A 23,787-nucleotide genomic window follows, 5' to 3' on the forward strand; every position below is an offset into this window, starting at 1 on the left:
TCACATAAGTAAGCATATCCTGACTCCCTTGCTGGAATTCAAGAAGTCTTTCTTGTGCACTGTAGACAAATTCTGGCCAATCAAACATAGCCTTAAGGGCTTCGACAAACCCATCGTAATTATCCAAGAGTGGGTCTCCCGAATTGACTAGGGGAGTTGCCCATGTTAAGGCATTGCCCGTGAGGTGTGATATCATGAATCCAACCTTCGCTCGAGGCGTGAAGAAATAGTAGGGTTTGAAAGTGAAGTGCACTAGGCAGGAATCAAGGAAGGTACGCAGGGACTTAGAAGATCCATCATATTTGTCCACTACACCCCCTACCAGGGCGCTTTCTTTGACGGCGGAATCCCGGGACAAGACAAGCTGTTTTAATGCCGCATTTTTGGCCTTGAGGTTTTGAACCACTGTGGTTAATTCTTGCATACCTCTCATGAGGCTTCCATATCTACTTCTATATTAGGCTTTTGGCGTCTCAATCTGTCACAAGCTTCTTTCTTTCTCACCTCTTTTTCCTTGCTTGTGGTCTTCTTGGAAGCGCTTTCCTTCTTCCTCACTGTCCGAGACTTGTACATGTTGGAGCGCGAGTCTTCGGGTTCCAGCGCGAGGTAGCCGGCTGCTTAAGCCGGAGAGCATTCAGTATCCAGGAATGTTTAGCGATGAATCCAGGAAGGAGGAGGAGCAAGTGTCCTATGCTTGGAGAGTGCCCGGGGGACCGTGGCACCGAGCACAAAACGGGATCCGGGATGAGGGGATATAGGCTAGCGGGTAAAATACAGGAATCAGGAGAGGGTTTCAGGAAGGAAGAAAAAAAGGGGTAAGGAACTGGAGATGGTACGGTATACGGACTCGAAACACGCACCTAACAACTCCAAGCAGTTGCGTTGAGGCACGCAGAGCCACAGGGGCGTGCCTGTTTTCTAAGAAGCATAGTGTTGCATGCAAAGACTAGAGCACAGCATTTCTGGGCCGTCGGCCATGTTGGAAGAATCACTGACCTCATGCCGTGGTTCATCATGGACCACAAAGTCCAGAAGGGCCGAAATCGGTTGTTCATGACACTTAGGCACTAAGACGTTTTGAGCATGACTGTTCACTGTAGGATTTCTTGATTACCCCTAGTTCCAGTATCTTTCTTAGTTTTTCCTTCAACATGTTCTGGTAAGCCTCTAGGAGTTGGTATTGAGGAAATACGCCTTTTACCTTCCCAGTCTCAGTGGAAAAACACCAGGGAAGACATTCACAAAGTTCTCCAGATCTTTATGTTGTTCTGGGTTTAGTCCAGGTTGTATCATGATCCCACAAATCTCTAATTGGGAGAGTCTTCCATGTCCGGTTCTAATACAAGGATAGAAACAGGGGTTTACTGTTTTCCTTCCAGTCCTTCAGTTTGTTAAGATGGTAAACCTGGGGCATTTCTTTCCCAGTTATCTGCTATTCTGTTTATCTGTTTATGTCAGCAGTGAGAACATTTTAAGGACCACATAGGGACCATATCAGTGGACCAGGAGTTGTCATAGGTGATTGCTAACAACATCAACTTATCTCTGACAGAGAGTGATCTCAGCTGGCCCTTCCAGTTATAGCTCTTCCTTTGTCAGGCTTGGGTAGCTTACAAATAGGTAGCTTTCTGACCCGTTCCATTCTTTCTTTATTGTTCTGTATGAATGGGGGGCATGGGCCTGGGTATTCTCCTGGTCTTCCCAGCCCTCATTTAGGATATCTACCACATACCTGGGATTCCTGCTGTAGACTAGTTTGAACAGTGAAAACCGTGTGAATGGCTGAGGGGCATTCTGAACTGCGAACAGGTGCCAGGGAATAAGCTCACCCAAGTTTTGAATTTGTTCATCCACCAGCTTTTGGAACAACTGCTTCAGGGATTGATTAAAATGTTCTACCAATCCGTCTGTCAGAGGGTGGTAAACGGAGGTGTGCAGCATCTTAATGCCATGCATTCTCCTGCATCTTTGTTCTCTGGTTCTCTTTTATCCTCAGTAAGTCACTTTTCAGACAGGGTTTGAGGAAGGTTCCTTGGTCTCCCCCTTTTCCTGTGCGGTCTCTTGCTAGTTCCACTTCTGCTGCTGCTGCCTCTCTGCTCTCCTATTGCCAGTCTATGGTCAATGTGGTAAGTTTTGGGTCTCTCTTTTGGATGTTACACCATTTCCGTTAGAGCAACCAGTTCTGTCCTCCTGTTCTGGGCTGGGTCTTGGCCTTAAGGCCCAGGTGCACTGTGGTACTGTTGGTCATTTGTCTTTGGATGGCGCTGCTCCTGGGAACCACTTGATCGATCAGAAAGATAGACCTGGCTAGGGCAGAGGCTGTTAGGCACTGGAACATGGAAAGTGGTTACCAAGGTACATACATGACGCCATGTATACTGGGGAACCAGGGGCCGGGGTCCTTCTCAACTCACTCACAACACTTCTGGGGTTAGTCTGTTTCTGGCATTCCCCTTGCACACCGTCTACCCCAGGTTGTGAGGGGTCCATTGCTCCCCCTTCACAGGGGTGGTACCCATGATCCTGTCAGATACTACCCTGGAGAACTGCACATTAGTGGGGACCTGCAGCACCTCAAATGCAGGCTGCACGCCCCGGGCACTCAGAGAGAAATTGGATGGTTAAAATTCATAATAGTGAATTCCCCAGATGCAGGAAAAGCACATAGGTTCAGAGAAATGTTGGACTCTAGGCACTTGTTGGTGCTCATACTTTAATCCCTAGACTCGTCTGCTCCTTTCATTCATAACTCGCAAATTAGCCCACAATTACGGGCTTCAACCGCATTGGACACATTCTCACCCTCCCAACGCATTGCCTGTCTTCCTTAGATTTCAATGGATTCACTTGCACATTAAAACCTTTACCAACGGACAAAAATGCAATAGTTCTCAGTGCCTTCAATAGGGTCACTGACGAAGCACACCTGATTTCACCGCCTTGGAGAGACAATCCGTTGAGAGGTATGTTCATTGATGCTTCCAATGCTCTGATGACAGTGAGGGGCTCTTGTTCTTCAAATGCGTAATTTGACGGCGGGAAGCCATTACGTTTACACTGTTATGTAATTTGTGTCATTTGCAGTGCCGGGTGCAAATGTAAAGTTTAAAAGGTGGCCTGCATGCATGCTCACAAGGCAAAGAGAGTGTACAATGGATTCCTATGGGGACTGCCTACTTAATGGGGATCTCCAGCATTTGTGCTGTCATAAAAATCCATGCCGCACACATGCTGGAGCATTTGTATGGCAGAGAGGAAGGAGGTGTCTGAAATGCAAGTTTTGTTCTAGCCCTCCTCGCCACCATACAAATGCTTAAAAATGAGCTGCGGCGTGATTAGAAGGCGCTAAAGCCTTACTCAAGGCTTTTAAGCCTTTGAATCACACTACAGCTCTGATGAACATGAGATCCTGAGTGCATTGGAACAAGCCCCCCATGTCAATCGTGCAGCTATCTGCGGTCAGGGGCAGCTTGTCCATAATGGGCAAGGGGGCGTCAACTCACTGGGTCTTAGCCCCTCTTGCCCATTATGGAGAAGCCAGCCCAGTGAAACACTCATCGCCCCCTCGGCTGCTTTTTCCAACTGAGGGAGTGCTCCTGTGCTCTCGGAACTGTTTCCCTTTGACAGTTACAGTTCCCCAGCCGCGCAGCCTCAATGGAAATACTGGCTGGGGAACCGCATGTTTGGATGTGCAAGGGGGCACTCCTGTGCCACCTGGCACATTCAGACAGAGCAGGCTGAAGTGTGTTGTCTTTCTCACCCACGCTCAGGTCCCGGCACGCATGTGCAGGAACCAGTCTGGAAGCTTCCTGTTCATGCAAACAGGGGCAGTAGTGCTGGATAGGAAACTTCAGGACCTGTGGCAGAAGTACGTTTTTATTTAAATTATGTGTAGGGATGCGTGCATGCTTGTGTTGTTATGTGAATGTATGATGATGGGTGCTTGTGTGAATGAGAGTGCTAGCTGTGTGTATGGTGTGTAAATGTGTGTGTGTGTGTGTGCTTGTGCTAATCCGTGGAGCTGATTTTGGTGGTTGGGGGGAAACAGTCTAGTCATTTCTTATTGTGGTATGACATTTTGCATTGGTTATCTTTGGTAAAGCAAGCATGATAAGTGTTATTATGAAGCAAGACTGGCATTTTTTTATGCACCTAGTCTAGCCATTTCTTAATGACGCATGGCATTTTGTATTGGGCATCTTTGATAAAGCAATCAGGATCAGTGGTATTATTCTTATTGTGGCATGACATTTTGTATTGTTCATCGTTCATCTTGGATAAAACAAGCATAAGTGTTGTTATGTAGTTTGATGGACATTTCAATGCAATCAGTCTAGTCAGTTCTTATTGTGGTATGACATTTTTTATTGGGCATCTTTGCTAAAGCAAGCATGATGTGTGTTATTATGTAGCTCGAATGGCATTTTAGTGCAGCCAGTTTGGACATGTTTTAATACTTTGGCAAGCATGTTTTATGATAAAGTCAAATGGAGTATGTTCTTACGTGGGGATACTGCCAAATAGTAGCAGAAAAAAACATGGGCATGTTTTCTTATAGTATCATTACCTATATTATGCGCAAAGCAAGGGTATAATGGTGCCACCAGCATGGGAATGTATGTGCACAGCCAGTGTGAAAATGTTTTATACTGGCACATATTGTGGGAAAATGCCTCATGAAAATGTGTTTAAATGCTTCTGTTCGCTGTTGGTGACTAGCATCTAATGGACTTTTTCATGGGTTACCCTACAAAACCAATTGCAAACTGTTGGGCCTTTTATCCAATTTTTCTAAAAAGTGTGTTCTAAAATGCACCATTTTAACCCATTATTTAAAAAAAGTCTTGGGATAGAACACCGCCTAGCACCTTCCTTGATTGGTGCAGACTCCCTCACTATGCTCCGGTCGCTGTGGCATATCTGGGACCAATATTTGCACCCCTCCAGTTAAAAGATTCACCAGCCTCCACCGACCGGGGTATTGGCAGGGCGAGACCACAGGCTGGCCGGTTGGGCTGCGACTGGGAGGGGATTCCGTGCCAATGTCCTCGGCGAGGAACCGATCCAAAGGATGGAACACGCGCCAAGAAATGTGGAGCCTGTGGGCTGCCGAGCAGAAGGCACGCGCTCTACTGATATTAGCCCAGACTTGAAGAGCACCGGAATTCCCGCCCTCTGATGCCGTTGCTGGGCAACTCGAGCGTCATTTTATATTTTATTTTGATATGATCTCCCTCACTACCTCTTTACAGAAGCCAACAGCCCGAGGAAATAGGGTTGGGTTTGGGGTCAGCATTCTCCTCTCGCCCCCCCTACCGACGCCATGCCTACTTACATGAAATAGATCTTCTGCCCTCAGTACAGTGCAGTGCATTCGAGACATCCGCACATATCAGGCTCCAGTGAGGGCCGGCCTAAAAGCACATTCGATTTCACAGCAACCCACTGCCTAATAGAGGTTGGATGGCCTGGGGTAGAGTCAGTCCCACCGCAGGCATAATCCTGACACATGGCTGACGGACGAAGCCCTAACCCCATTTCAGAGACTGATCTGATCTTTCCCAGGCCTACCTCCTTTCCATAGGGAATATTATCATAACGAAAGCATTTGAATGACTCTACCCCAGCCACACTGGCCTTTCAGAGGTGAGCCTGGAATGTGAGTGGCCCTAACTCAGCCCTACCAGCTTTTCAATAGAATAGGTCCCCAGAGGCAGGTTCGACTGAGGTTGGCGTTCTTGTACCCTCCCCTCACATTTTACAGAGTATCTTGAAGAGGCATGGCAGAAAATGCTCCAGGGCTCCAGATGGTACGTCCCTGCAGATGGTACGTCCCAGCCAAGAGTCATCTAGTACTCAAGGCACGCACTGTGCGTAGTGCGTAGTTAGAGGGAAGCGGGCGCTGCTGTCAGTGGGAGGAGGCCTCGCTGGGCTTACAGAATGGAAACAAACACGACTCTGTCGTGATGACATCACGCGCATGGCTGCCAAGGGAGTTGTGAAATATGTGGGCCCCCCACCCACCCATCGCTTACATTTGCGTTGCCCGACGAGTCTTGTCCTGCATGAGCCATGACAAACTCCTTTTGAAATGCCAGCACCACACCGTCTCCAGAAATGCACATTTCTGTTCATTCTGCTCTCAAACAACAGAAACGAAATCCAAATATGCAAGATTCCAGCACAAAATAACTCAACGCACATCTTTTACGACTCCCCTTATTGTCATGGAGGCCTCTCTTATTTTCACCACTTAATTTTTTTCAATTTTTTGATCTATTTATGGACATAATTCCAACGCCAAATCGCCATGTTTGTAGTCGCCAGGTTGTTTGTTCACTACAGTTGCCAAGCTGCGCGCTATGGCAACAGGGCGAGTAATGGCAGAGCCTACGGCTTACCACTAAAGCCATGCTGGAGACAGTTTGGCTATCATTTTCTCCCTGCATTGGAGTGCACGTGTCACAGTCAGCATCGTAGATTGCTACTCCGATTGCAGACCAGCAATCTTCATTTCTCTGAGTCTTAATCTTCCTCGTCTGAGTCCTCATCAAAAAGGTGAGTGCACCTGTGATACAGAACGTGGTTGTCCACATAGGTTTTACAAACAAACTTTCCAACAGCAAGTACCCCCAAGAGCATAAAGCTTGATGTTACCCATACTCCTTTGGGTTCCATCTGCATGAGTAGGGTTTACTATTGGGTTTTACTTATTCTGGTCATCCCCTGATAGTGTGTGGGCTTGGAGTGTTGAATATGGAGTGTTGGCTGTGGAATGTTATTGTGTGAAGCTGCTCTGATTCCACAGGGAGTCAGTTGAGAACTGAAGCCTAAGAGAAGGGGGGCCGGTGGATGCTTCTATCCTATGAACTTATCCTGTATTATTCCTAATGTACTTACCTGTGTTCCTACAAACTCACTAAAGCTACCTAAACTAAACAAGGCTCCCGAGTGGTTATTTCAACCCTAAACCTACAACCTAACATTTACCATAAAAGTCTGTACAGAGAGGAGGCAGGGGAGCTGAGGACTGTGACGAGGAAGAGTATGGCCGAATACTGATGATTACTGGCATGTGGGGCATTCACTGATTGTCCCTCTGCTTTGTGTCCGTTTTCTTATCAATGAGGACATTGCTAGCTTGTTGGCACACATACCCTTATTGGGGTAACCAGAAAAAGCACTAACCTGGGTATTGGTGGAACAAGATTAATTTAAAAGCACCATATCATTGTGGCCCACAAAGAGTTCCCTGTAAACCTGCTGTTCCCAAAGACTCCACAGAATTCCCAGGAGCTTGTAGGGTTGGACAATATCCGACTGTGAAGCTCAAGTTGCGGCATACCGTTGAAAGAGAAACACAGTTGTGGGGTCCTTCTATAAACCCTCATACTGTAAAGTGAGGTGTAAATGCAAGGCGTACATTGTTTATGTCTTGTTTTGGCGCTCTGAGGGATGTTAATGCTGTTTGGAGGCGGAGTGGGGGCACGGAAAAGTGTGTATATTTCCTTTGAGCATTCACTGTCCACCATCAAAGAGCATCATGGTTTTCAACAGCACACATTTTCCTGCTAGCAGAAGAGGAATCTAGCCTTATGGAATTCTCCTGATTTTACCACCTAGGAGAAACAGGCGGATTCCATCGAACTGCATTGTAAATACCGACTGTAAAGCTTAGTTTGCAGGCACCATTTACACCTTTTTATGGAACAGATTAGAAAACTGAAAAGTAAAGACATGTTCACCTGTGTTTTACTCTTTGCACTTACACTCTGATTTGAAAATAAGTGACATGTCACAGATGGGCTTTTTTCTTCTTAAATGCAAGTGGACATGGTTCTCTCCATTACATTTTAGGAGTTGGGCCAATAAACTGCAATTCTTCTGGTCCCAGAACAGGAGCTATACAGGAAAACCTATTGAAACTCAAAAGTAAGGGTTATGAGATTTCTCAAATCCTTATGTTAACAGTAGGAGTTGAATGTTTTTTCCTGCCACAATTCGGGCCAAAGGACATACAAGGGCATTCCGTTTCACAGAATAAAGCAGTTTTATCAGGGCACATGCCATGGCCACATCCAGGAGGCGAAGAGCAGAATCCTCACGGGCAAAGGAAGGAGTGGCTCAGGTCTATGTTGAGATGAGAGAAGAAAAGATCTTGGGATAAAGTAAGAGTTACAGTGAATCGGAAAACCCTGAGGCACACATGCAAACCCACAACAAAGAATATTAGAGGGGTCCCTATTCAACCAGGTGAAGAGTGGTGGTCGAGGTAATTGCCACAAGCCACACTACTTTAAAGATTCAATGAAGCTCAGGTAGACTTGCAAAGGATGGATCCTGTAAAACTCGCAGAAGAATTGAAGATCCCACTGAGGAATGAGTGGAATGAGCAGGGGGGACCTCCCACCTGAAAGTGAAGAAGACTTCTGGTTCAATCCTTCTTAACCCTTTTAACATCTGGGCGCGTCCTTCTTAACCCTTTTAACATCTGGGCGCGAGGGATGTCGTGAATCACCTGGCACGGAGAGTCGGCACAGACGCGGTGCGAGAGCTCTCGTTCTTTCTGTGCTTTTGCTTGTGCGTCTTATGTTGCTGGGCTCGGGGGAAATGTGTCTTTTCGTGAGCTCTATTCTTCATGGGTGTTCCTGAATGACACAGCAGCAGCAAAAATGCATGACACAAAAACAGGAAGCACAGTATATATGGTGTAGCGTGCAGCGTGCCAATATATATCTGCTGCAAGCCTACTGTAACAGCACCACAATGCCTAAGGGTCGATTTGTGCGCTTGATAAATGTAAATAAATAACTAAGTATGGCCTCTGGCTAGCCAGAGATCACGTGCCGTGCATCTCAGGCCGAAAATCTGGTGCTCATTCGTTTGATGAATCTGTTGATGCTGCTGGTTCTCAGGCAAACCTTCGCTGGACATGGCATGGTGCCCGCTCCCACCGGATCTACTGTAGCTGTTACAATGCGGCAGGAAGTGGGCACCTTGCCAAATCCAGAGCAGGTGTGCCTGAGAACAGCCAGCATCCACAGGCAAACCAGGCAGTGGCATGGGTGGCCATGGTCCCCATGCTCCCTTCCCCATAGTGGGAAGGGCCTCTAAAGTTTCTAAACCTAGTTATAGACAACCAGGGGCCGTCTCATAAGTGGACTCAAATCATCGATAATGGCTCGGTCAAGGAAGAGGGACGATGAGTTAATGGCACGGGAAATCACTTGTCAGCTATCTTTACAAATCTGAAGTCCTTAACACCTTTCCAAGTGTAAGATGCCTGTCCAGTGCCATAGGGGTGCCCATGCATCACTTATCAAATGTGTTGGCATTTCAACAGATGCAATGGGCTGTGATGGCTTGATTTCATGTGTTTGTGTTGCTAAAGGTGGAATTCCTGTTTCCTGTTCTGAGCACTCATTTCACAGACTAAAGCATTCTGGGAGTTGTAGTCTTGGTACACTTCAACACAACCAATCAAATACAAGTACCAGAAAGATGGTTTGCAAAAGGAGATTCCAGGACTGCAAGAACGGTCTCCAAATGATATGAGGGTGCCTTGCAATCAAGAGTAGCTAGCTTGCGTCAGTGATGACAGATGACCCAACCTTACTCTGCTTTTGTCTTCTATCTCCTTTGTGCATCCAGGTAGCCAGATCCAGTGCGATGCTTCCACCAAGACGGACGTGGTCCTCCTTGTGGACGGCTCGTGGAGCATCGGGCGCAGCAACTTCAAGCTGGTGCGAGAGTTCCTGGCGGGCATCCTGACACCGCTTCCCATTGCACAGGACAAAATCAGGATAGGTATGTATACAATGTATTTGGTTCCTCTGCGCCTTCTTGTGCTGTCCTTTATCTCCCAGCCAGATCTCAGAATAGGTATTGACCACTGAGCTGGTGGGACCATGGGCTATTCATGGGTTGGTGATGTGCATGAAGTTGTTGCCTCCTCACACCACTTTCCATCGAGCAGATAAGAATATGGCTATGTGCCAACCACTGAGAGGGTAGGACCTTCTAAACATTGGTGGGTGTTGGGAATGTCTTATGAAATTGGCTGCCTGTGGGTTTATGTCACTAACCTCCAAGGAGAGATTCAGGGCAGGTAGAGAGTTTGTTCATCGAGCGTGTGACACATTGATGTCCATGGGTGGAAGGGGGCGACCTTGGAAGATGGGAGGGGCTCTTGCTGAACCTTCACAGAATCTCAGTGCATACCACAAGATCATTACCCTGACCGAGTGCAGGATTTCAGTTTAGAGAACAGGGTATTGCCAAGGTTTCTAGTGGCTCATAGAGGTGTAGGTCGATTATGGGCTCATTGTACAGTACAGCAGCGGGCACAATATAGGTTTGCAATTTAGGATTGGATAATGGCAGTGGACGTGGCCCAAGCTAGCATGCTGACAGTGAGCTGACCATGGGGGCTATACGACTGGAAGGGATAGGAGCCGGAGACAGGGCAAGGTTGGACACTACCAGTGTGCAATGCCATGTGGGAATGGAATACCTGCTGTAGACAGCGTCTTCAGTGTGGGTCTGCATTTCTGATGTGTAGAGAGTGCTAAAAACTATGACATAACATGTATACATTCATTTAATTGTTTGGATTGAAATCTGCCTGCTTGTTGTCGTATGGTTACTCCATATAAGGGCCATTGGAAAGTTGTATCGGTTGGACGAGACTGGGCTCCTACTGGGCTGACAGGGTCATTGTTTATCTGGTTTGTGCCTCCTTGTGAGTCTCCTCCATTCGCCCAGACCTTCCATGGGTCACATGGTGTGTGCCTAGATCTGCTATGGATTGGGTGTTACTGGCAATAGTTGACAGGGTATCAAAGGCCTTCTTAATCAAATTTGTTAAGGCCCTTCTTCTTGGAAAATCAGATAAGGGACTGCAAAGCAGCATTGTATTTCAATTGGACTTGCCCGATCAACTCAGCACTGCTTGATCTAGGATATCACCACACAATGTCAGGTGGTACAAGATGAATCAGATATTCCAAGCCAATAACTGGAAGAGTCTTTGTAGACGGAGCCCAGGGGCCTGAGCAACACAGCCTTGTCATCAACATGAGCATATCATTGGGTGCTGACAGTGATCCGAGTAAAAGACGATGGATTGACTGCTCGCAAGGAAGGACCACCTTGGATTATAACTGCATGGTCAAGCACTAGACCCATCGTTGGATGCCGATAGGATGCTTGCTCTACACGCAGCTATGTGATGTGGTAGTAATGAATTGACCCATGCCTGAGTCTACTGTGGCATGCTGGGATGGGCAGAGAACTATAAGAGAACTCTTTAGAGAGAACAGACTTGCATGCCACAGAACCATGAGGTCACAGTGGCTAGCACTTGGGTATGAAGAGGAGGCTCACAGCATTATATGCTTAACTCTTCTTTTGCCGCACTCCGTGAAGATATAAAGCCTCTTTCAGTTGCTACTATACTGTGGTTACCATGACGATTCGTAAACTCTTCTTCTTTTCTCCACAGCCTTGTCACAGTACAGTGGGGATCCACAGACAGTGTGGGACCTGAACACACACTCCACGAAGGATGAGGTGCTGGAGGCTGTGCGGAACCTACGCTATAAAGGGGGCAATACTTTCACGGGTAGGTTCTCTAAATCACTACCATGCAACTGGATCCCTCACAGGATGCTGGTACAGCACCCTGTCAGAGCATTGAGGCGTAGGCACCCCAAATGCTCTGCTGATCACCCCCTAGTATTCAGAGGTTGTTGCGATAAATCTATGCAGCACTATCAGCACATTAATGCAAAGATAGTCAACATAGTTACTGCCCGACCAACACTTTCATACAGTCCCCAGTGATTTTATTGCAGAATATTCAACAAACACATTGGTCATTGCAGAATTTCTATGGGCAAGTAATTCACCCACGACATATAAGTTACAGATAATACATTCAGGGAAGTGGATAATGTTTTTTAGGGATGGAGGTGGGCTTTGGGGTTATTGGGTGTTTTAAGGGGTGGGCATGGGGTTCCTCCACATTTTGCTGCTGCACTGAATTTAAAAATGGGAAAAATGCAAAAATGAAACATTTGGGGGTGAAAAAATGGGGGGGGGGGGTTAAAAAACACAGAACCCTTTCATGCTTGCCATCTCTACCACCATCTTCATGTGAAACAGAACTACAATATGTACAGCCCTGTTAGCCCTTTGGTACCCCACATTACACACAAAGTTGAAAGGTCTGGCGTGGCCATGTTGCACACGCAGAGTCAGCCATTTGGTTAAGTCAAGGTCTTGAGCACTGCAGTGGTGCAAGTGAGATGTAACCAGTGTTGCACACAATCAGAAGACTGGGGAAGAGCACATGGGCACGTCAATCAAGGATAGTCTGCAGGCTTTACGGTGGAAAGTGGAGGAGAATGCACAGGGTGTATGACTTCCAGTATGAAAACCTGCATTCCATTGGTGGGGGACAGCACATGTGGGAATCATTAGAGTTCAGTGCAGAGAAAGACATACATCTCCTCATAGTTCCTCCTTGCACAGCGCATAGCTTCTCTGATTTACGGGTGTGGACTTGTCACTTGCTGAACATGGCGTGTGCAGAACATGCTTTGAGGTACTCATTTTCCAGTGTACTTTGACCCATATGGAATTATGCGAGAGAATGCTGGAATGCTCTTGGGTTTTATATAGCTCACTGATGCCTCTGCACATGGTCTCTTGGCACTTCGTGACCTGCAGGGAAATAGGATGTTAGGTTGTTAGGAGCAGAATGAGGGGCTAGCTATGCAAGGGGCACAGCTGCATTGCTCTGCCTACTGCACCTACACATACATATGTAGTAAGCATGATGGGTATAATGAAGAATCCCATTGGATAAATTAGCAAACTTGCCAAACCAATTCTCTGAGAACGAATATGAGGTATTGACAATTGTGCCATGCACTATTTGCAGACCACACGTAAAAGCAACACACAAAAAACACAAAAGAATGCCCTAAAATGCAAACGGGCTGGACAATGCGTTCTTTTGTAATCACAGCCTGACAGACCAGTGTGAGAGAATGGATGATTTTGGCATCTACAATCTTTTAAGGTTCAAAAGAAAACATTTGCTCTAATGGGTTCAATAGCAAAAGAAATCCTTTTGTTGACATGTGCAGTTTCAGACTGTGGCGTAAAGCCCGGGTGCTTTGCTCTGCAGTGACAAAGCATCTTGGTGACTTAAAGCATCTCTGGTTTCAGTCTAGCAGGCACAGTGTGCAGTGACGCAAGCATTCTGTATCTTGTGAAGTAGGTGATGTAGTTCAGCGAGTTATGCACGCTATTTGGAAATCTGTGTGGAACCTACAGACAGGGGTTTGAACCCAGGCAGGGCTGACTCAGTCCTTCAGCCTTAAGAGGTGGTAACTTGTAGTACCAATGCAATGGGCAATATTGTGACTAAACACCTGGGGAAGGCACAGAATGCTATCCGCTTGCTCCAAACATAGACCGAAACTACTGTTCACAGCCTGCATTGGTGCGAGCTGTGAGCTCGCAGGCACCTACTCCCAAACATGATCCTCCATCCAGAACTCTCCCGCACCCGTCCTCTGCCCACAGCTGAGAAGTCAGTGGAACCAGAACTGAGGCAACATGTCACATATGTTTATTGGTATTCGGCTACCTGTAGGCACTGGCCCAATTTGGACTCAGTCAGGTAGGGCTACATGTTTGTCCCCTGAGGGAAATAAATAAATAAAGACATGGACACCAGGGTGGAGGAACACATATTTTATATAGTTTTTCTGTTTGGGTGTGTGTATTTAACAATACTCACTTGCCTCGGTTTTGGTGGACTGCACCATGGTGCAGGACGGAGCGCAGAAAAGAAAGAACGATAGACCAAGTTTCCATACCCAGGAGTGGGCTGGGCAGGGGAGAGAATGTGGAGAACGTTGGAAAAAACATCCATTAAAGGGGATGGTTGTGAGAGAGGAGGAAGGAGATACTGGCAGCTTTCTGGTGGCTCTGTGGTGGGATTGGGGGTACAAAGTGGTGCTAAGAACGACAACGAACACGGGACCAAGCAGTGGTGAGGAAATGTATTTCATGTATAACTAATACGAGTAGGTAAAGCATTCCTCTCCAATGACAGCTGCATTACCCTTGCCAGAGCACTTATTCTATCTAAGCTTGACTATTGTAATGCTATGTACATAGGAGCTAACATGCAAATAACCAAGAAAATCCAATTTTTGCAAAATAACGCTCTCAGGACCGCACTAGGAATTGCTAGGCGAGAACACATTTCTGAGTTGAGAAGAGTCAACAATTGGCTGTCCACAGCTGACAAAATCAAACTGAAGGTTGCCTCGATTGCTCATAAATGTATAAACAAGGCAGCTCCACTCTACCTTTCGGACAGAATTAGCACGAAAACCACAACAAGAACAACCAGACTCTCCAATACGAACTGCCTTCTGACTCCCAGATTTAAATTGTCCAGAGTGGGAGGCAGCAGCTTCCAGGTTAAGGCAGCCCAACTTTGGAACTCACTCCCCTCCTCCCTCAGACTGGAGCAGTCTTACCAAAAATTCCGACATGGTATAATAAAGTGGCTTAAAGACACTGACTGTTAGTGGTCCTGCTACACCTTGACTAGCTGGCCTACCCTGTCACCGCTCTATGTATACACTATCCTTACTACACTAATCTTTGCTTCCCTCTATAGACTACACATGCCTGCTATCACCCCAATCTGAATTTTTCTCCCTGTAAATTTACTGTATATTTGTAACCGTATTACTTCGATGTGTAACTACACTGTATGTATATCTTCTTTTTAGTTGTAACTAAGCTTCGAGTGATCTTGTGCAATGCGCCCTTATACCCTTTGGCCTGGTGGGCTATACAAATAATGAAACAAACAAACAAACACTATTCTAGGAGAAATATGTAAATATGTGTTTTAATGCAATATACAGCACACTTTCGGAGAAAATTTGGCTAAAAAGCCAGAGTGTTTGCAATTGTTTTGTAGGGTGACACCAATTCAACACATGCAAGTCACCAACAGTGCACAGGAACATTAACGTTTTGCTATTAGAAATGCCATGCCACATTGAAAACGTGTCCCACTGGCTGCACAATGTAGACCAGTGTAGACACATAATAACATTACAGTAAAGCATGTCAGGCCACATTTAGACATACCTAGACTGGTTGCACCAAAATGCCAGTCGAAGCAATAAGACTCATCAAGAAGAGAGCACACATTCAAGCCCGGGTCTCTTCTGCCTTTAACAACACGGCCAAACTCTTGAAACTCTGCAAGGAACTGGTCAATCCCTTTGCAGTCTCTACCTCTCCTGTTCCCTCACACACCCTCTGTATGGCTGTGGCCTCTCACTTCTCCGCTAAAACTCAGGACATCCTGTCCTCTATCTCCTCTTCTTCTCCCTCTTCCTCTCTCGGCCCCCCTTTGGCCATCTCTACCTCTCCTCCTCCTTTCTCCTCTTTCTCTCTGACAACACCTGACAAGGTTTCTAGACAAGTCTGATCAATGAATGTTTCGTCCAAACAGGTGCTCCCCTGCTCCTCCAGAACCATCAAGGACCATATTGACACCCTCACTCCAGCATTGGCTGATTACTGTAATCACTATTTTGCCACTGGAATGTTCCCCTCTCCCCTTAAGCACCCCCTTGTGCACCCACTCCTCAAGAAGCCACCTGCCGATCCTACCTGCCTGGCAAACTATTACCCAATCTCCATTACTCCTTTCCTGTGTAAACACTTGAAAATGCTTGCCATCTCCTAGCTTACTCTCCACACTGAATCTGTTGGTTGTCTCCATGACCGTCAGTCTGGCATCAAAGCTGCCAGAGGCATGGAAACTGCTCTCCTGAACACCTGTGAAGATCTGCTCTCTAACCTTCATTCGAGCATTCGTTCTGTCCTAATCCTCCTTGATCTTTCCTCTACTTTCGACACGTTCAAACATTCCATCCTGATCAATCGACTATGTGAGAACCTGGGCATCACAGATCAGGCCCTGGAGTGGTTGATCTCCTTCCTCTTGGACTGCCCCTCCCAGGTCAACTTGGTCCCTTTCTCTCTTCCCCCTCTCCCTCTACCTGTGCATTCCCCAGGGCTCTGTCCTCTATCCCTGGTTTTTCAACCTCTACTTGGCCTTTTTGGCCCACCTGATCTCTACCTTCTCCTTTAACTTTCAGTGTTATGCAGATGACACACAGTTTTCTTTCAGGCTCCTCTCTTCTCTCGCACATTCCTGACTGTCTATCCGTGATTCAGGTTTGGTGCACCTCCAACGATCTCTGCCTTAACGCCAGAAAGACAGAGATCCTTCTCATTGGGACCCCTGTCCCCGCTTTCCCTCTCTCACTCTGGCCACCCACCTTGGGCACTCTTCCTTCGCATTCTTTCGAGGCAATAAACCTTGGTGTCATCTTCCACTCCACTCTCTCTTTCTTACCTCACATCTCGGATGTCACCAAGAAGTCCCACTACCAGCTGGTCCTCCTCAAAGGGACTCTTCCCTTTCTCACTTTTCCCCCTGAAGCTCATTGTCTCCAGAGCCCTGTTTTTCTTTCGGCTGGACAAGTGCAACAACCTCTTTCTCAATTTGCCTTCCTCTACTCTCCGCCCTCTGCAACTAATTCAGAACAGGACTGCAAGATTTATCCTTGGCCTCAAGCCCAGGGAATCATATCTCTCCAGCCCTGAAATCTCTCCACTGGCTCCCGGTGACTGCAAGGATCAAGTTCAAGACCCTTTGCATTGTCCACAAGGCTTTCTGGGGTCGGGCCCACACTACATCCAATACTCTCTTCCAAAATACCTTCCTTCTCGAGCCCTTCCCCCCGCTACCGCCACCTTTCTATGGGTTAGATGCTTCTCCAGGCAGAGTGTCGGGGGTAGATCTCCATCCTCTGCAGATGCCTCCCTCTGGAATGGCCTCCCTGCCCCTCTCAAACTAGAGCGGACCACCTGAAGTTCTGGAAGCAGCTCAAAACTTTCCTCTTCTCCTCTGATTTCTCTCTCTCCCTCACCTGCTGACCTACCTGACCTACCTGTCTGCTGTACCGACTGGTTTCTTGGCTACCCTCAGAGTCTCACTGAGTCCAGGCTCTTTCTTGATCATTCACCTTTGCACTGCCTCCGGGCCTACCACGCACTTAGGGGCTATAACTGTAACCCTACAATCCCTTGTTCTCCTTGCACTACCCAGAGCCGTGCTGCTCTGGCTGCACTTACTCAGAGCATTACTGTCCTGTTTTCCCCTCCCCTCTTCCTTGCACTTCCCCCCTCCCTTTCCCCTTACATTTCTCATTCTCGCACTTGCACGATCTGAATGACACAAGACCTAGTAAGATAGTTTGTATTGTCCTCCCTCTATCTTCCCTCCCTTGTCTTGTCGTGCCTAGTAACACTTGATACCGGGCGTGTTAAAAATGACTTATATCATATATCATATCATTTTATCACAGATGCCCAGAAATGTATACAATGCCGCAGTAACAAATGGCTAGACTTGCAGCACCCAAATGCCAGTCTAGCCAGGTAATGACACTTAAGTCATACCAAACTGAGGAATGACTAGACTGGCTGCACCAAAATGTCTTCCTAGCCACTAATGCCACATATCATGCCTGCCTAGCATGGACATGGACAACAATTATGATTTATTTCACAATCCCGCCCCCACACATCCCCTCTCCAGAGTGCCTCATACACAAGTACTGCCTCATACACAAGTACAGGGACGAGGAAGAATAGGGCTGGGAGTAATGGCGATTACCAATAAGAAATCAAGGCTTTAAACACAAGTTGTGGTGTAACACCATTGAGTTGACTGGGCTTCAACACTCCCCCCCCCTGGAATTGTGGGCTATGTTGACTCAACCTGGCTGACCTTCAGAGCAGTTGCCGGACAGCACAGGACACAGATGTTAAACGGCACCTGAGTTTCGCTGTTAAAAAGGTCCAAGAAAGTACTAACGTGAAGCATTTAAATGTTAGTACTTGCATTCAAATGCCACATTTTTTTGGCAATTTAAATCGTGATGTGGGTTTAGTACTTGCATGCCAGGGGAGTGATTGGAAGTGTAGAGAGGGAACAGGAGACCACTAATTCTCACAGCAGTCCATAAGTGGGTGCTTTCAGACTTAAAGGAGAGAGTTAAATGCTTGTAACATTGAAGCTGCACTAGAATAGTCGAATTAAAATTCGCAAAGAAGTTAGATGCCCCTACAAAAATAAGTTTGCTCCTCCCCCACCACCTGTGAAGTTAATACCTTTCCCAACATTTGAAGGATTAGCCCCCCGAAATGTAGGTATTGTTGCGCCCCTGAACACAAGCAGACATACCATTCACCATATACACACACACACTCCCAGCCATCCATACATTTAAGTGTGCATTCTTTCACCATACAGGCACACCCAGGCAGCCATCCATACATTTAAATGTGCAGCCTTTCACCATAGAGGCACACAGACCCAGGCACCTACCAATACATAAGTGTGCACCCTTTCACCATACACTCACACAGGCAGCCACTTACACATTTAACTATGCACCCTTTCACCATGCAGGCACACTCAGGCAGCTCCCCATACATTTAAGTGTTCACCCTTTTAATGTACACACACACACATGCACATCCAGCGACCCATTCATTTGTGTGCACCCTTTCACCATACACTCACACAGGCAGCCATCTACACATTTAAGTGTACACCCTTTCAAAATACACTCACACACGCACACGTCATGGGGCTGAGGGGAGCCCTATTACTTCAAAAAGAAATTGTTTCTTTTTGAAGTCACTCTGACTTCATAAAGACATTATTGCTGTTAAGGACCAAACCATAACAGAAATAATTCATTTATGAAGGCAGAGTGAATTAAAAAAGACATTATTTCTTTTTGCAGTCATACGGCTCTCCTCACCCCATGATATGGAGGCCTCCAGGCTGGGGTCTTCCATGTTATGGGGTGGGGGGAGCCCTCAGACTTCAAAAAGAAAGTTTATCTTTGTAGTCACTCTGCCTTCATAAAGAAATGGTTTCTGTTACAGAAATAATTTCTTTATGAATGCAGAGTGAATTCGAAAAGAAACTTAAAAAGAAAAAGAAATGTAAAAACATATTTTTTCTTTTTTTTCTCCAAGTGGGACCCACCCTCAGAGCACATGCTAGCGGGGTCCCCCGCAACGTGAGGGCCACGGGGGGCCCCCATTACGCCAGTGGGTGGTGCCAGGTAGGGAAAGGGGTCTGGTCCATCAGTTCCACCCCAAGGGTTTACCTTCATCTCCTCTCAGAGAGGGTGAACTGATGGAGCAGAACCCTCAGACAGAAACGACACCAGGGTTATCGAGAAAAGAAGCGTTGTAAGGTTTTTAGAGTTAGTTGTTTATATTAAAGGTGTCCCTTTTGGGATCCCTTAAAAAAATCACCCTGGTGTCTGATTTGCATTGTGCAGACTAAGGTAAGAACTCAGGGCCAAACCCATCTCCTGTTTGATCAAGTATCTTTATTTTGCAAGTTGCATAGTGTCCCTTCCTGTCTCCCTGATCTGGGGCTGAGGCTGGTTCCAGTGGGGTCTAGCCTTCTCCTGGGATAAGGAATGCATGCTCTTGCCCGAGGCCAAGGCCTGAAAAAGCTATCTCCATTGTTTCCTATGGAGTGGATGGTACGATTTAACTGTTGCTAGTGCAATTTAAATGTTCATGTGTCACCCAATGTCTTTGACTGGTCGGGGTGCCCCCTTGATGGGCACTAGCAACTATTTCATACACACTGGATGGCAATCTGCTGGTCATGCCACAGCTGAGGGAGAATGTGCCATCCCATTTCAGTTCAGGCTGCTTAGCTGTGTGAGCTGCCTTCCTCTCACCAGAGGCTCATCACTGAACCACAAAGCTTCTCTCAGTAGACCTCTCATCCTTCAGCCTACACAGTTAGCAATTCCCTGCCTGTCTCTATAAGCCCTGCGCTAGGCAAAACAACAGGACGATGACTGGACGGTTTAGAAATAATCTTAAACCTCAGGCAATTGCTGTGGGCAACCCTCCAGACCATTTTTCTTCACCTGCCAAGCCAATAAATATATTGGAAGCACTGTATGCAAATCAGGTTTAGTCCCACCCCCTTCCACCCAGGCAGTGAACTACACAGCCTTAATTGCCATCAACACCAACACCAAGCTAGACATTTTCCCCTACCACCACAACCTCACACACTGTGTACACTTATCCACCACCCTCACTGCACCTAACCCTCTCATCCCTTGCATAGGCTCAGCCTCTCTACTTAGACTCCACTCCAGAACCCACAACCCCCCATCCACAATCCCAAACCACATCAGCATCCATCCTCCAAGAAGTACTTTATCAACCCCCTTCCAACATTCCTACTAGCCTCCCCATCCCCTAATATTCCCCTCTTCCAACATTCCTACTAGCCTCCCCATCCCCTATTATTCCCCCACTATTCCCCCTTCCCCACCCAACATGCTTCGCTGTGCCCTAATCAATGCGTGTTCTATCTGTGCCCTAATCAATGCGTGTTCTATCTGTGCCCATGCCCCTGATATTCATGACCGTCTTTTAGAACTCAACCTGGCCCAGCTGTAACAGAACCCTGGCTTCATGATGCAGCAAGCCCCCTCCTATCCCTCGCTATACTCACTGAATATTCCATCCTCTGTGTCGATCGTCTTGACCACACCTAGGAGGGGGTGTAGCCCTCATACACAAATCCTCCATCCCCATCAGAGCCTCACCTTTGAAGCCACTACCCAGTTGCAAAATCCTCCTGCCCAAACTTCTTACCTCCCCCATAACCACCATCAACCTTCTGCTCCTCTATCGCCAACCTTCCCACTCTGGCAATCCAGAGAATGACACTCCCCTCCTTATCTCCCCAAACCTTAAGCCCACTACCAAATTTATTCTCCTAGTAGACTTCATCCTGGGCTACAACGATCCCTCTGATTTCAAGGCTTCCACTCTCGTATCCACCATTGAAGAGATTAATTTCTCTCAACTAATCAACTCTCCAACCAGATTGGATTCTCCCATGTAACATCTCCCTCTAAGTATCCTCCTCTCTACCCCTCCCCTGGTCTGATCACTTATTGATCCCTTTCGCCCTCACCACCACCTCTAACAGCACCCCTGTCTCCAGTGAAACCAGTCTCATTTCCGGCAGGCATACCCGGAAGCTCACAGCCGAGCTGTTGGCCCCATCCATCCTGCCCTCCCACAAATCAGCCCCTAGCAACCCTGACCCGGAGACCATCCTCCCATCCTACAATTCCGCTTTGCTATCTGCACTTGATGTACATGTACTCTTCAAAACTACCTCCCGCAAAAAACCTAAAACCCATAATTGGTATACCGATGTCCTTGCCTCGCTCCGGAATATGAAATGTGCCTTGGAACATCTCTGGAGAAAAAACCCTACCCCCGCTAACAAAGCAACTTTCCAGCGCTCTGCCAACATCTATAAACTAGCCATCACTGACACTAAAGCCAACATCTTCAACACCAGAATCTCAAATGCAAGCTCCGACACCAAAGAACTCTTCAAAAATTCTCAGGGAGCGTGAATCCCCAGCACCCCCAGTGGACAATTTCACAAAAGATAAAGCCTGGTGCACCCTTATCCAATCCTCCTTGGACACTAAAACTAGGATGCTAGGGGATAAAGCCATTATCAAAAATCGCTTCTAACACCTCTGCTACTTCCACCCCCAGCCAGCAACCCCTCATCTACCAGCCCTATTGCCCCTTTTCAATTCTCAACGTCTCCCCTTCTGACGTCTTCACTACCATTCAGCACTTGAAAGCATCTAATTGTGCTCAAGACACTTGCCCAGCCCACATCGTCAAAATGTGCACAAAATCCCTGGCCCCTGTCATAGCTACCTTCATCAACTCCTCCTTCAAGTCCAATTCCATTCCCACTGCCATCAAAGCGGCATGGGTTACACCTCTCCTGAAGAAACCCACTTTAGATCCTAGCATCCTTACCAACTACTGTCCCATCACCACTGTGCCTTACCTCCTCAAGATCCTCGACCACACTGCTTACTCGCAATTGCAACTACATTGTGAAAGTTACAATCTACTAGGCACCCATCAATCAGGCTTCTGATCTAGACACAGCACCGAATCTGCCTTCCTCGACCTCAAGATCCAGCTCGATGACATTAGCGACAAGGGCGAGCTTGCCATCCTCCTACTGCTAGACCTATCTGCAGTTTTCAAACTGGTGGATCAGGAAATCCTCTGTAAACACCTTACCACCACCTTCCACCTTGCCCCAGAAGCCACCCTATGGATCCAATCCTTCCTATCCGGCAGATCCACTATGGTCTTTGCAGCCAGGAATCTGACCACCCCATACCTGTCTCCTATGGTCTCCCACTGGGTTCCTACCTCTCTCCCACCCTCTACAACATGTACACAAAACCCATCTTTGACCACCTAGACAGCCTTAACATCCCATGTACCAACTTCGATGATTATGCGCAGGTCCTCCTCAAAACCTGTACCAGAGGATTGCGTAGGGGTCTGCTTCAGGCCTTAAGGTTGGTGACTGGGACCAGGGCTGGCAGAGGTGATGTGTGGAGGGTCGATGAGGAATGGGCCCGCTATGGAGCATCGCGAGAGGAAAGGTCAATCCCTGGTTCAGTAAGGAGGACGGGTCACGGGAGAGTAAGTACTCAGCCTGTGCCTGGTGGAGGGGAAGTGTGATGAGCTGCCAAAGTCATGGAGATGCTGGCCCGTGGCGTATTCAGGACGGATAGAGGACTGTGGTGCTGGTAATCGGTGAGGGAGGTGCAGAGGGTGAAGATCGGGTGCTGTGCGAGGGGTCAGGTGTTTGGAGGTGGACTGTATCCGCAGAGGCAGAGAGAACTCCTGTGTCAAGAACTGAGGAAGATTGAGGGTTGCCGAGCAAAACGAAAGAGGTAGGGGGGATCTTCAGTGGGGATGTGGAATCAGAAAATACAATATTAAGGCTTTTACACCATGCAAATAGAAATACGCCGACACAGGCTTGTAAAGATTCCCAGAATCTTTATTGCAATTCTGTACAGTTTACAAACAAAGTACACAAATAGCTATTTGGCCGTCAGTACATCACAGAGGCCACCAGCAGGGTTCAATGTGAGCAGTGAACAGGATCTTACAAGTTAATCATGTACTGGGCTAGGGTCACGCCAGGTTCATTCCTAATTTACATATCTCGTGCATGCGGTTTACTTTTTAATACATTTACTAACAAACACTATTATTCTCTGAGTTTGACTTCACAAACTTTACACATTGCTTTAATACAGACCAAACAAATGTTTCGCATGTCGTGTTTAGATAGCGTTATTGTTCTTGTATACTTGTAGGTTAACATCGGCAATTCAAGTAATCCCCTGATCCGGAGGTCAACAAAGGACAAGGTCTACATGACCCTAACATATAGCCTGAAGGCAGGTTGGACATTAACTCTCCTCCAGAGGTTGAAGAGGTTAAAACAAGAACAAGAGAACACAAGATGGCAATTTTAAGCCACAGGGTGACTTTGTACAATAAACTAAAATGGCGGCTCTAACCTAAAATGGAGGCTTGATTCACTTAAGGTCACGACCTTGTAATACGGATTTCCTTGCAAAGCGACTGGGAATAGGCCAACATATACAATGAGGACGAAACAGTATTATATCATTTCAAACAGGGAGACCCGCATAGCCCCCACTGCACATACAACGGGGACAGCCTTGA

The 23,787-nt window shown here is 47.1% G+C and overlaps 1 protein-coding gene across 1 annotated transcript in view; it reads left to right on the forward strand.

Annotated features, from left to right (window-relative positions):
* Window positions 1–23,787, forward strand: part of COL20A1 (collagen type XX alpha 1 chain) — a 686,383-nt gene that overhangs the window by 215,108 nt on the left and 447,488 nt on the right. The window contains exons 7-8 of the mRNA XM_069650801.1: window positions 9,652–9,807; window positions 11,504–11,623. Coding sequence (XP_069506902.1) covers window positions 9,652–9,807; window positions 11,504–11,623 — 276 coding nt within the window. The remainder of the gene's footprint in view (window positions 1–9,651; window positions 9,808–11,503; window positions 11,624–23,787) is intronic.

This window comes from Ambystoma mexicanum, chromosome 3p, assembly GCF_040938575.1.
Source record: "Ambystoma mexicanum isolate Mex_15411 chromosome 3p, UKY_AmexF1_1, whole genome shotgun sequence".
In the NCBI taxonomy this organism is placed as follows: Eukaryota; Metazoa; Chordata; class Amphibia; order Caudata; family Ambystomatidae; genus Ambystoma; species Ambystoma mexicanum.